The following is a 14,556-nucleotide window of genomic DNA, read 5'->3' as shown; positions in this document are numbered from 1 at the left end:
GGCAGCCTTCAGTTATTATGCCCCCAGCCTCTGGAATAGCCTGCCAGAGAATCCACGGGGGGCCAAAACTGTGGACATATTCAAAAGAGATCTTAAAACACCTTTTTAGCATTGCTTTTCCTTAGGGTGCTTTATAGTGTTTCAGTTTTCATTGATATTCTTTCTGTTTTTATCCTCTTGTGTAGTAAACATTTCAGTTTTTATTTTCATTGTTTTTATTGGTTTTCTTCCTGTGAAGCACATTGCGTTGCATTCCATGACGGAAATGTGCTGTATAAATAAAGCTTGATTGGATTTGACATCACACACACTCTCTCTGACCCGCTGACTTAGTAGAACTCTCTAGAGCGAAAACAGTCAAAGCAACAGCAACTATTAAATACATGAAATTAATGAAAACAATAAACTTCAAACAAATACATTTCTTAGTGAATATTTTCATATCAAACATGATCGTGCATTTTTCTAAAAGAAAATCATTATTCCATGTCAATTATTTGTTATAGCAAAATTAAGCTACCTTACACAATCTTAGAGTAGTATTATCATAGAGCAGCACTATGACTTTGTGGGATAGTCCCTCGTTCCCAAATAATGAAAAACACATGATCAATCTTTCTACATTTACTGTACTTTTATAATGGGAGAATCGGAAGAAACATTACCCCATATCAAATGACTTGATGGACACACACTATACCCACATTCCCAAAATAAACCTCCTGATAGAGAAGTACTAAGATGAAGAGAAGGAGAAGGAGGGTAGGAATGGACTGTCTGTATCCATGGAGATCAGCTCTAACCACTCTGGCATGTTCTCTCAGTAGGGCTTTCTCTGAACAGGAGAGATACAGTACACACACAATGAGCAGGGAAGTCTTTCTCTGAACAGGAGAGATACAGTACACACACAATGAGCAGGGAAGTCTTTCTCTGAACAGGAGAGATACACACACAATGAGCAGGGAAGTCTTTCTCTGAACAGGAGAGATACAATGAGCAGGGAAGTCTTTCTCTGAACAGGAGAGATACAGTACACACACAATGAGCAGGGAAGTCTTTCTCTGAACAGGAGAGATACACACAATGAGCAGGGAAGGCTTTCTCTGAACAGGAGAGATACACACACAATGAGCAGGGAAGGCTTTCTCTGAACAGGAGAGATACACACACAATGAGCAGGGAAGTCTTTCACTTGTTCTCTCACCCACACGTATACAGTCATGTTGGGTTGTCACGATACCAGTATTGCGATACTACAATACCTGATTCTCCATGGCAAAAAGGAAAACACAAAGCAGACAACTTTATGTCAAATATGGTGTGTTATAGCTTGTTAAATAAACATGTGATTCTGGGCGACAACATAAGGCTGCTTGTTTCCAACATTAGGACTGTTTTCCACCAGGACATTTAGTCTGCTTCATGTTTCGTTTCCTTGCCACGATACCTCGGAGTATCGCAATGCTGGTATCGTGACAACCCTACATTCATTCTACACACACATCACAACTGCTGCTACCAAACAGCTTAAACACTTCTCCCTCCTTCTCCAATACACGTGTAAATATTGGACTATATAGTTTGCCTTCCGGTATTATACTTATGCTAAAATGTTTATTGTATTCTACTGCCATTTACTTTATATTCATATTCTTATATTGTGTTGTTGCATTGTCGAGACGAAATCTGCGAGTAAGCATTTCGTTTGATGATGTATACCATGTGTATCCCGTATATATGACCGATAACACTTGAAATGCACACACCCGCGTTATGTATGAAGATGTACCCACCTTGTTTGCTGTTCTTGCTGTGAAAGAAAAACAGTAAATGTTCAAAAGGTTGTCCTGGCAAGCAAACAACAATTAGCAATATCTCTATTGAGTGAACTCGTTAACAAACTTAACCTGGCAATGACTAAAAGGTAAAGGACAGAGTGAACGAGAGACGCTCACCTGAGCTCAGGCGGGGTAGCATCACACACAAAGTGGCCACCATGACCAGGATGAATCCACAGCCAAAGAACAACCACAGCAAGTTCCAACTGTCAAGCTCTGATAAAACACAACATCCAAAGTTTTATCAGTCAATGCAGTTTTTGTGGCATGTTCTCCTCTCAAAGCACACTACAGTATTGTATGTATTGGGGCTGCCATCAAGTGGCCATGAATTGGTGCTGCATACAGTATAGTATGTGTTTGGATCAATATCCTCTGAAGATTATATACACGGAGTATACAAAACTTTAAGAACACCTGCTTGACATAGCTTTGACCTGGATTCACCCGGTCAGTCTATGATCCCTTATTGATGTCACTTGTTAAATCCACATCAAATCAGTGTAGATGAAGGGGGTGAGACAGGTTAAAGAAGGATTTTTAAGCCTTGAGACAATTGAGACATGGATTATGTATGTGTGCCATTCAGAGGGTGAATGGGCAAGGCAAAAAATGTAAGTGCCTTTGAACGTGGTATGTTAGTAGGTGCCAGGCACACCGGTTTGTGTGAACATCTGTAATGGTGCTATGTTTTTCATGCTCAACAGTTTCCCGTATGTATCAAGAATGGTCGACCACCCAAAGGACATCCAGGCAACTTGACTCAACTGTGTACAGTTGAAGTCGGAGGTTTACATACACCTTAGCCAAATACATTTAAACTCCGTTTTTCACAATTCCTGACATTTAATCCCAATAAAAAATCCCTGTCTTAGGTCAGTTAGGATCACCACTTCATTTTAAGAATGTGAAATGTCAGAATAATAATAGAGAGAATGATTTCTTTCAGCTTTTATTTCTTTCATCACATTCCCAGTGGGTCAGAAGTTTACATACACTCAATTAGTATTTGGTAGCATTGCCTTTAAATTGTTTAACTTGGGTCAAACGTTTCGTGTAGCCTTCCACAAGCTTCCCGCAATAAGTAGGGTGAATTTTGGCCCATTCCTCCTGACAGAGCTAGTGTAACTGAGTCAGATTTGTAGGCCTCCTTGCTCGCTCACACTTTTTCATTTCTGCCCACAAATTTGATATAGGATTGATGTCAGGGCTTTGTGTTGGCCACTCCAATACCTTGACTTTGTTGTCCTTAAGTCATTTTGCCACAACTTTGGAAGTATGCTTGGGGTCATTGTCTATTTGGAAGAACCATTTACAACCAAGCTTTAACTTCCTGACTGATGTCTTGAGATGTTGCTTCAATATATCCACATAATTTTCCTGCCTCATGATGACATTTAGTTTGTGAAGTGCACAAGCCCATTCTGCAGCAAAGCACCCCCACAACATAATGCTGTCACCCCCGTGCTTCACGGTTGGGATTGTGTTCTTCGGCTTGCAAGCCTCCCCCTTTTTCCTCCAAACATAACGATGGTCTCCATGGCCATTTTTGTTTGATCAGACCTGAGGACATTTCTCCAAAAAGTACAGTATTTGTCCCCATGTGCGGTAGCAAACCATAGTCTGGATTTTTTATGGCGGTTTTGGAGCAGTGGCTTCTTCCTTGCTGAGTGGCCTTTCTAGTTATATCAATATAGGACTCGTTTTTACTGAGGATATAGATACCTTTGTACATGTTTCCTCCAGCATCTTCACAGGGTCCTTTGCTGTTGTTCTGGGATTGATTTGCACTTTTCGCACCAAAGTACGTTCATCTCTAGGAGACAGAGCGCGTCTCCTTCCCGAGCGGTATGACGGCTGCATGGTCCCATGGTGTTTATACTTGCATACTATTGTTTGTACAGATGAACGTGGTACCTTCAGGCATTTGGAAATTGCTCCCAAGGATGAACCAGACTTGCAGAGGTCTACAATTTTTTTCCAGAGATCCTTCTGTTTTCAAAGTTAAGAGGCAGTGAGTTTGAAGGTAGGCCTTGAAATATATCCACAGGTACACCTCCAATTGAAGTCAATTAACCAAATTAAGCTTCTAAAGCCGTTTAAGCTGTTTAAAGGCACAGTCAACTTAGTGCATGTACACTTCTGACCCACTGGAATTGTGATACAGTGAATTATAAGTGAAATAATCTGTCTGTAAACAATTGTTTGAAAAATTACTTGTGTCATGCACAAAGTAGATGTCCTAATCGACTTGCCAAAACTATAGTTTGTTAACAAGAAATTTGTGGAGTGGTAGAAAAATGAGTTTTAATGACTCCAACCTAAGTGTATGTAAACTTCAGACTTCAACTGTATATTTAAAATATGCTTCTGTAAATCTGCAGAAATGTGTATGAACACATACTGTATCACTGTACGTAATCAGACTGGGTTGTAAGGTACTCAGCTGTGCCTGAGAAAACGACCTTTACTTGAAGACTTCACGAGAAGTTCCTAAACCACCTAACCTGTGACGATGAGGGTGAAACACTTGCGGATGGGCATGCGCAGGGAGCTGTGAGACACCCTGCAGAAGTACTTGGAGCTGGAGTCATGCATGGAAGCGTGGAGCAGGAAGAAGGCCGACAGAGAGTAGGTCCCGTCCTGGTGGTGGCGGTGGCTGGAGTACAGGACAGTGTCCAGCTTCTCTGGTAGGAGGCCTCCACCTCCACCACTGGGCTCCCTGAACCACTCCATCTCCACGTCCAGGGGGTAGTAGCCCTCTGCCTCACACACCACCTTCTGCTTCTCCGTTTCCACCAAGGAGATGACAGAGTCCACGTTCAAGGACACGCGAGGAGGCTCTGAGGGACCATGTCAGAAATGACTGGCATTACAATGAGGATGTTGGCGGTATATACCAGGTGATCAAAATGGCTAGTCTATGACACCTTTAATTGGTTGTTATGGTTATCATGTCATAGATATGAACATATTCATACATGTGTATACCATATCAGGTAGTGATAATAAAAGTCATTTGTTTATCCTTTCAATTTTCAATGATAGCGCAAATGAGTGAGCAAAGTTTCAACAATTAAATGTATCTGCCTCATGTCCCGTGACCCCTAACCCCTCCACCTTACCCATGATGTGCAGAGCGATTTCATGGCTGCCAAACAGTGGAGGCACCGAGACAAGGCAGACATACGTCCCCTCGCTGCTCTGCTTGGTGAGGGGGAGCGTCAGGGATGCGTCGCCCCTACCGATGCCCTTAAGATCCACCCCGCCCCCCTCCCTTTGGCCCGAGCGTCTGGAGTGGCTGAAGAGCCTGGTCCGTTCGCCGCGTTGTTGCAAACGCCATTCCACTGTCAGGTCGACTGCCTTGTGGTCCACGTCAAACTGACAGTGCAGGCTCGGTTGCTTCATTAGGCCCACCCACACAGAGGGAGTACGGGTGAAGACTAGCATCGCAGCTACACACAGACACAGGTCACAGCCAAGGCAGGGCAGGAAGGGGGGCATGGGTTGCAGAGGAGGGAGAGGGAGGAATTTGGGGGAAAAAAGGGAGGTTATAGCTAGGGATTTATTCTGTTGTGTGTGACATAGACATACTGCACAGAATGTGACTCAGACTTTCAGGAGAGAGGAGTATTTTACAATTTACATGAAAATGTAACTCACACATAGATCATAACTCAAGATAACAACGGCCTAAAGTAAATAAACAAGGGTATAAAAGGAAACAATGACCCCAGGAGGTTGGCGGAGAGGAATAGGTGGAATGGTATCAAATACGTCAAAGACATGGTTTCATGTGTTTGATGCCATTCCATTAGCTCCGTTCCAGCCATTATTATGTGCCATCTTCCCCTCAGCAGCCTCCACTGACACACGCTACAGACTAGAGCAGTGCTTCCCAATCCTGTTTCAGGGGACACCAAGGGGTGTACATTTTTGTTTGTTGCCCTAGCACTAACACAGTTGATTCAAATAATCAATTTATCAAGCATTTGATTAGTATCAGGTGTTAGGGCTAGGCTCAAAACTCAAATGACCAGGAATGGGAAGCACTGGACCAGAGTACAGACTACATCTACTGCAGGGGTGTCAAACTCATTGCACAGAGGGCCGAGTGTCTGCAGGTTTTTGGTTCATCCTTTAAATTAAGGCCTAGACAAATAGGTGAGGGGAGTTCCTTGCTAATGAGTGAGCTTAATTCATCAATCAAGTTTTGGGCTCCCAAGTGGTGCAGCGGTCTAGCACATCTCAGTGCTAGAGGCGTCACTACAGACCCTGGTTCGATTCCAGACTTTATCACAACCGTCCGTGATTGGGAGCAAAATTGGCCCAGCGTCGTCCTGGTTAGGGTTTGGACGTCATTGTAATTAAGAATTTATTCTTAACTGACCAGCTTAATAAACTTTTTTTTTTTAAGTGTTCAGAGAAAACTCGCAGACCCTCGGCCCTCCTGGAATGAGTTTGACATGAGATCTACTGCACAACAAATAGACGGAATCAAAAGTTTGAATTACTTGAGGTGGTTAGCATCTCTCTGTCTGCGATGGCGGCCCAGTTGCGGTAGTCTGCCTGGCCAGGTGTGGGTGTGGCAGGGGTATGTCTGAGGAAGCTGGTGATGACGAAGAGGCCGTCGGTGTGCCGTAAGGTGCTGGTGAACCAGATATCGTGATCCTGGGCTCCTAAACCTGGCCAACGCACCTGGATACCCTCTGTGCTGTACCTGCGGATCTCACACTGCAGCTGGTGCTCCACTACTGCTCCTTCAATGTACTTCCTCATGTCCACCTTAGAGCCTGAACACACACAGTTTGAAGAGCACCTCTCAGTGTTGAAACACCAAACACCAGTGTAGAAAACATAACCAAATCTGACATTTGTTTAGCTGTTTCTCTCATTCACCTGTAACAACGAAGGTGATGGCATTAGGGTTCAATGCACTGTCCCCTGGATGACCAAACTGCAGCCCAGCGTTTCTGTGTTGATACTGGGTTTCAGCATGTCCCTCATCATTGAACTTTACAAGTTCATCCACCAGCATACAAGGCAGCCAAGGCACCTGTTGTAAAGACTGGATGCCTGGCACCTCTGTCAAATAGATGAATAAGTAGAATAATCACAATGAGTTTAAAATGTAACTTCAGCTTTAAAAATCAATCATAATTGGAGGCTAACAAATAGTCCATTCATAAGAACTCTGAATGAACACAGCACGCGTGAAACCGTCTGGGGAATGAAAAATACTCGCAAAAATAGTTCATAGGGTAGCCTACCTGCACAGAGAAATAAACAGATAACAATATTGACGTTTAAACGCATAATGTTACAAAACTGTCTTCCGGAGATGTCTTTCCCTGTGCCATTCAACTCCAAAGAACTTTCACTTTCATTTCTGCAATTTGACGCAAGTGAAAAAAAATAGAATCTGCTCGTGCAGCTGCCTGTAAGACAAGTTAACGTTAGATTTTTACAATGGCTTGTAATAATAAACTAAATATCGTCAGATAATATGTGAATGAGGAAGAAACGGTTAAAAACTGCAACTGAACATACCCCCCCCCCCCATACATCCATACCATGAGTGGCGCTGTAAAGTCACGAAAATACATTTCGTCGCTCTTCAATAAAAGAAAAACCCCGCCCACGTGACGTTGATGCGGACGTAGGACGAGTTGTTTTGTATGGTCGAAAAAAAGTTCAACACGTTTATTTGATTGGTTTCTTGTCATATCGCCTTGGAAAGTAAGTATATATTTACATCTATTAACTTGTCTCTTTTTATTATAAATCAGTATAATAATTAAATGATCAAAAATGTGCACGTGTTCTTCGTTGTAGTTGGCTTGGCGTGCTGTTGGGTCCGGCGTGGATGACAAGGTGCACATTGAAGACTGAACTGCGCCTCACCCAAACACAATGATGACTCAAGGTAGCTATGAGATTTAAGTTGAATGCATGTGCTTTGTTTATAGCTATAAACATGTTAGCTGTATAACTAGCGAGCTGACACTGACACACATTATTTACTGTCAGTGGTACCTGTAGTGAAATGTGTAGCGATGTGTTGGGGTAAAACCATTTGAATCACTTTTTGACAGGACACCTTTTGATTTGAACTAAACCTTTAATACATATTTGCCCATTTGTAGAAGTACGCAGAAAGTGATTTTTTTGGGGACCTGAATGGATAAACATTATAGATAAATGTGCTCAAAGTTGACCGATTTTGCAAACCTAACCATACCATGAGACACAATGCATTTGGAAAGGATTACGACTCCTTGACTTTATTTTAGTTGTTGTTACAGACATATTCAAAATTTGATTTCTTTTCCCTTATCCACACACAATACCCCATAATGACAAAGCAAAAAGAGCCTTATAAATGTTTGCGAATGTATTACAAATAAGAAACTGATATCACATTTATGTAAGTATTCAGACAGTATTCAGTACTTTGTTGAAGCACCTTTGGCAGCGATTACTGCCTTGAGTCTTCTTGGGTATGACGCTACAAGCTTTGCTTCTCTGCAGATCCTCTCAATCTCTGTCAGGTTGGATGGGGAGCATTGCTGCACAGCTATTTTCAGGTCTCACAAGAGACATTAGATCAGGTTCAAGTACAGGTGCGATTGCACTTGAAGAAACTTTCAACGTTATTGAAATGTTCTGGATTGACTGACTTTCAGGTCTTAAAGTAATGATGTACTGCCATTTCCCTTTGTTTATTTGAGCTGTTCTTGTCATAATATGGACTTTTACCAAATAGAGCTAGCTTCTGTGTACCACCCTTACCTTGTAACAACAACTGATTGGCTCAAACACATTAAGAAGGAAAAAAATTCCACAAATGAACTTTTAACAAGGCACACCAGTTAATTTAAATGCATTCCAGGTGACTACCTCATTAAGCTGGTTGAGAGAATGCCAAGAGCTATCACGGCAAATGGTGGCTACTCTGAAGAACCTAAAATAAACCATTTTGATTTGTTTAACACATTTTTGGTTACTACTTGATGCCATGTGTTATTTCAATGTAGAAAATAGTCAAAATAAAGAAAAACCCTTGAATGAGTAGGTGTCAACTTTTGACTGGTACTGTATGTTGTACCTTAGACCCTATTTTACATAATCTGGAGGTTGTCTTTTGACTGCCATAGGTTGAGACACAACATGCTCTTGAATACAGGGTGGGTGTCATGTTTTGGCTGATAAATGTACTAAGTTACAATTTCAACTTTCAAATGGTACCACAAAGATGGTTGGGAGTCCACACATAAGATAATGTTGACTTGAATGGGAATAAAGGTTTTAAATTACTGTTACTCATCATAGATAATAGAATAGATGTGACCATTTAAAGGTGCCACACAATTTTTATTTAAAAAAACTGCATTGTAATTTAAAAAAATGTCCATAATATCTGTAGTAATAGTGGAATGATGGTGTGTCACAGTATTACTTACCTTCCAGTGTTGTGATATTCACCTATTGATTTCTTCTACCTGAGAGGCATCCAATGTCAAAATGGGAAAGCTGTTTTGACTTTTATCTAGTGGAAATCGTGTCATGTGGCCAATGTAGAAATCACTGTCATTTTTTTGGTTGCTAATATTCTACACTGTCACTCAATTAAAAAATTTAAAAAGCAGTGAAATAGTGTAGGGAATCATTGTACCATCTAAATCGTGTGAAATTTCAAATAGAAAAATATTGTTTCTACATCTGTTTGAAGCTGGTGGACCAAAATCTAAAGTAAAAGGATCAAGGTCAAGTCAAAAAATCAAATCAAATTTTATTTGTCACATACACATGGTTAGCAGATGTCAATGCGAGTGTAGCGAAATGCTTGTGCTTCTAGTTCCGACAATGCAGTAATAACCAACAAGTAATCTAACTAACAATTCCAAAACTACTGTCTTATACACAGTGTAAGGGGATAAAGAATATGTACATAAGGATATGAATGAGTGATGGTACAGAGCAGCATAGGCAAGATACAGTAGATGGTATCGAGTACAGTATATACATATGAGATGAGTATGTAAACAAAGTGGCATAGTTAGTGGCTAGTGATACATGTATTACATAAGGATGCAGTCGATGATATTGAGTACAGTATATACGTATGCATATGAGATGAATAATGTAGGGTAAGTAACATTATATAAGGTAGCATTGTTTAGTGGCTAGTGATATATTTACATTTCCCATCAATTCCCATTATTAAAGTGGCTGGAGTAGAGTCAGTGTCAGTGTGTTGGCAGCAGCCACTCAATGTTAGTGGTGGCTGTTTAACAGTCTGATGGCCTTGAGATAGAAGCTGTTTTTCAGTCTCTCAGTCCCAGCTTTGATGCACCTGTACTGACCTCGCCTTCTGGATGATAGCGGGGTGAACAGGCAGTGGCTCGGGTGGTTGATGTCCTTGATGATCTTTATGGCCTTCCTGTAACATCGGGTGGTGTAGGTGTCCTGGAGGGCAGGTAGTTTGCCCCCGGTGATGCGTTGTGCAGACCTCACTACCCTCTGGAGAGCCTTACGGTTGAGGGCGGAGCAGTTGCCGTACCAGGTGGTGATACAGCCCGCCAGGATGCTCTCGATTGTGCATCTGTAGAAGTTTGTGAGTGCTTTTGGTGACAAGCCGAATTTCTTCAGCCTCCTGAGGTTGAAGAGGCGCTGCTGCGCCTTCTTCACGATGCTGTCTGTGTGAGTGGACCAATTCAGTTTGTCTGTGATGTGTATGCCGAGGAACTTAAAACTTGCTAAGTCTCTGCCATGTTACGGGGAAATGGGATGCGGTGGAGGGGGAGATTTTGTTTTCAATGCAGCCTAGTGCTGTTGCAATTCACCTAGCTTCCGCATGGGGGGAGAAATTATAGGCGTAACGCCTTTCAGTTGACATTCGAATATGGGCGGATCAGCGGACATCTTTTGTGGTGGTAAGTTGAAGGTCAAATTTCAATGGTCTGAAGAATAGGTCCATTCTATTTCTATGGTTGAAATGACACACACCCTGTATCCAAGAACATGTCTCAACGGAAGCTTGCAACCCTATTTGTAAGCTTTAAAACGGTTGAGTTTGATATGATTTATATTTTCCGGTGATGAAGACATGGATGTCTCATGGTATAGTGGGGTATGCAAAATGGGTCAACTTTGAGCTCCTTTATCCCTGGAATGTTTTGGCATTCGGTTACATGTATACGAAGTAATACATTTTTTTTAAACAAAAGGGATGCTGTCAAAGTGATTAAATTCAAATGGATTTACCCGTGGCAACCTGGTTTCTGTACTGAACTAACTACTCTAGTCTACTCGTGTTCATTCGTTCTCACTGTTCTGCTTGTACTTTCAGATTCCTGGCTGAGCTGTGAGAAGACTGCCATTCTCCAGGGAGGCTTTCTGTTGGCCAACAGATTGTGCCAGCCAGCGTCACTCAGTGCCCTGCAGAAGGAGGACTGGAGTAAGGTTGGCCACCCAATTCTACAGGCTGTCAGAGAAATTTGTGGGCAGGAGCGTGGTAGCTGTCTGAGCAGTGTCCGCTGGAAGAAGAAAATCATCTGCGTCTTATGGAGCAAATTACTGGGGAAGGAGAGTGAAGAAGACATGGAAATCGGCTGGAGGGAGAATCCATTCTTCTCTCTGCAGAACAGCCTACCTGACATTAACCGCATAGTGCTGTTTGAGCTGGTCAAGTTAACAGGTTTCTCTCAGATCTACGCCCAGCTGCTGCTTTGCCTCCCATCGGCCCACCTGAGTGCAGAGCTGGGGGAGCTAGTTCAACACGTTACCCGAAACAGCACTGAGGAGGATGTCTGCGTCCTGCTGGAGGTGTGGTGGGAGCTGTGGAAGGGCAGGTGGGGAAGGCAAGAGGAGGACGACCTAGATAAGGTCTTTACTAACCGGTGGACCAGCCTCACCAACACCACCGGCCTTTCACCTCAGGCTGCCAAGAGGTTCAAATCAGACCCAGAAACCTCAACATCATCATCGTCCACCACTGATGTGCTGTCCATTCTTTTTCATGCTCTGGAGGAGATGAAAGAGCATCTGAGCACCTCTGACCTTTGCTACCGTGCCCTAACCAACTGCCTCGACTCCCTGTACACCTCACATCTGATAGACCAAGCTATCATCCTCCCAGCTGAGGTACAACTTCAGAGCCTGACCAGTACGGTGACTGTCAGAAAGAGGCATGCTGGGATAGAGAAGTTTGACCTGGTCCAGGTGATAAGCGAGGCCCGCAGTGACCTGAAGGCAGCCCACACACCCTCTCTGTTTAAACCCTGTGGAATGACACTAATGCAAGCCCTGCAGACAGTCTCACAGCTCACTCAGGCCTGGGAGAAGAGAGGGCTGCTGGAGATGACAGCCAGCGGGGACCCCAGTGACTTGACATGTCGTTTGAAAAACAGTCTGGCCAGAGTGCTCGAGTCCCTAGAGGAACGGTCCATGTCTGAGACCATGGATGAGGGTGAGCGGCAGATACTGAACAATGTGCAGAGCACTTTGAGAGGCTTGTTTGTCTCACTGTCCTTCCCCGACACAGAGAGCAACGCTGGGGAAATGGCCCACATTGCCGTAGCCATCATTAACCACCGCTTGGAGGGCTTCCAAGATTTCACTATGATATTTGCCACTGAACTGAGCTGGTCCCTGAGCATGGAGGAGTGGATCAGCTGTCTGGAGAGAAACAAAAACGCATTCCAGCGAAAGGATATTGTCATGAAATTAGTCTCCACTCTCATTGCAAAGTGCCAAATGGATAGTGAAGTAGAGCACTGCAGAAAGCTGAAGGACATTATTGTGAACATTTTCGCAGAGCTCCCCTTAACTGAGAAAAACACAACATTAGCGGAAATGTTAACCTGCTCCAAGAGGGGTCTCCAGGGCTCTCTGCCCCTGGCTGTGATGGAGGGCTTTAGTGAGGAGCTCAACATGACGTTCAACTGCATCATCCAGGGGGGAGCGGTGCAGAACAACCTCAGCTTGGCCGTGGCCGCCATAGCCCGCGTGGCCTTTCAGAACCCAGAGGCCACCCTGCGTCGGTGCTGCCATCTGGCGGTGGTGAACCATGGGGCCCACAGCCTCCTCTCCAACATACTCCAGCAGCTCCCAGGGCTGAGGGGCGGTGCCCCCGGTTGCACAGACGGGACGGGCAGCTCTGCGGGGAGCTTACTGTGCAGCTGTCTTCAAGATACTGCCATGACTAAACTGTCCTCGGCTAAGGAGGAGGACCAGTTCCTGCACTTCCTGGTTGCACTTATGCAGCCGAGCATTTCGGAGAGCTTAGAGCGAGGCCAGAGTTTCCTGCACCCTGAAGAGGTTGTGTGTGCCTTTGTCCTGCCTCACCTCTCCCCCTCCTCTGGCTATAGCACCTGCAGCCTGGAGCTGTGCCTGCGTTTGCTCCACTCTGCCTTTTCTCTGGAAACCCAGGATCCATCTCCACACTGGGTCATGAACTGCTCCCCATTCCCCCTCCTCTACGTCCTCTGCCAGATTCTGAATGAGGGCTGCAGGTGCTGGGAGCTTCCTGTAGAGGGTGCACCCTGTCACTTATCCACGGAGTCCAAGGAGATGCTCGTCACTGTGCTGACTGCACTGGGCAAGGTGGTGGGACGGGAGGTGGCCTCAGCCCCCAACACCTGGTCCAGAGCCCTCTTCTGGCTCTACAATAAAGTGGAGGCCCTGGACTGGACTGTTCGCTTCCATCTGAAGGTAGTGTGGGGGGATCACTTCAAAAACGAGGTGCCGTCCTCACTGTTGGCTGTGTGCGAGCTGCCGGAGCAGGAGTGGTCTGGCCTAAAGTTGGCCCAGTATGGGCAGGGCACAGGGCTGCTGGCGTGGATGGAGTGCTGCGCTCTCTCTGACGAGGTTCAGAACACCATGCTGACCTCTCTGGCTCTGGACCAGCACCGGCCCGACGATGTCAACATGTTCAGCAAAGGCCTGCTGGTGGCAGTGACACAGACCCTACCCTGGTGCACCGTCGCCGAGTGGGGCAGGCTCCTGAGAGCAATGCGAGAGCTGCTCCGCTCAGGCCGGCTCCACGTGCCTTACTCACTGGAGTACGTGGACTTTCTCCCCCTGCTGGACCTGCGGCCGTTCTCCTGCGAGCTGCGTCTGTCCGTGCTACTGCTGCGTGTCCTCCAGCTGCTCTGCGGCTCCAGCTGCAAAGACTGGCTGCCCGGCCAGGGCTGGGCCCACGTGGGGCTGCTGTACGCCAGCGCCATGAGAGAGGTCATAGACTCCCTGAGGGGAAAGCTGTCGCCGTCTTCCTCCAACACCTCACCCAAAGACTCAAAGGTAGAGAGGGCAGCTACCACCACTGCCAGCCAGGAGGTGCTGTTTGTACTGAGCCAGCTCTTCTGTCATGTTCAGCACGTTCAGGTGATGATGCCCGGCGGGCAGTGCGAGTCTCTGTTCCTGTGTGCCCTGGAGATCCTGACTCACTACGAGGCAGTGCTGGCCACACACCCCAGCAGCAGCTCCCACCTGGAGATTGAGAACACTCGCCACTTCTTCACCACTATCACAGACAACCTGGAGAGCGCCGAGATGAAGGCCGTGTTGCATCAGAAAATTGCTCAGCTGTCGTCTTCGGGTTGATGTACTTTTTTCAGACAGCACTTGAATGAGGGTTTATTGTTTCCAGCCTCAAATAAAAATGTGTTCTGACCTTGTGTTGAAAATACAATTATTTTTATTTTGAATAAAA

At 45.0% G+C, this 14,556-nt stretch overlaps 2 protein-coding genes across 2 annotated transcripts; one reads left to right on the top strand and one right to left on the bottom strand.

Annotated features, from left to right (window-relative positions):
- Positions 1 to 609: 609 nt before the first annotated feature.
- LOC109905498 (tapasin-related protein-like) lies at positions 610 to 7,432 on the bottom strand. Its single transcript, XM_020502896.2, has 8 exons — positions 7,112 to 7,432; positions 6,741 to 6,926; positions 6,356 to 6,634; positions 4,967 to 5,296; positions 4,349 to 4,684; positions 1,959 to 2,057; positions 1,797 to 1,813; positions 610 to 835 (listed from the first exon to the last, which is right to left on the bottom strand). Exons 1-8 carry the CDS (start codon positions 7,155 to 7,157, stop codon positions 821 to 823), a joined length of 1,308 nt encoding a protein of 435 aa, XP_020358485.1. The 5' UTR covers positions 7,158 to 7,432; the 3' UTR covers positions 610 to 820.
- Positions 7,421 to 14,521, top strand: LOC109905496 (gem-associated protein 4-like). The gene is made up of 3 exons (XM_020502894.2): positions 7,421 to 7,580; positions 7,677 to 7,767; positions 11,194 to 14,521. Exons 2-3 carry the CDS (start codon positions 7,755 to 7,757, stop codon positions 14,445 to 14,447), a joined length of 3,267 nt encoding a protein of 1,088 aa, XP_020358483.2. The 5' UTR covers positions 7,421 to 7,580; positions 7,677 to 7,754; the 3' UTR covers positions 14,448 to 14,521.
- The last annotated feature ends 35 nt before the right edge of the window (positions 14,522 to 14,556 follow it).

This window comes from Oncorhynchus kisutch, linkage group LG15, assembly GCF_002021735.2.
Source record: "Oncorhynchus kisutch isolate 150728-3 linkage group LG15, Okis_V2, whole genome shotgun sequence".
NCBI classification, from domain to species: Eukaryota; Metazoa; Chordata; class Actinopteri; order Salmoniformes; family Salmonidae; genus Oncorhynchus; species Oncorhynchus kisutch.
This window is presented reverse-complemented; position numbering and strand designations above follow the sequence as displayed.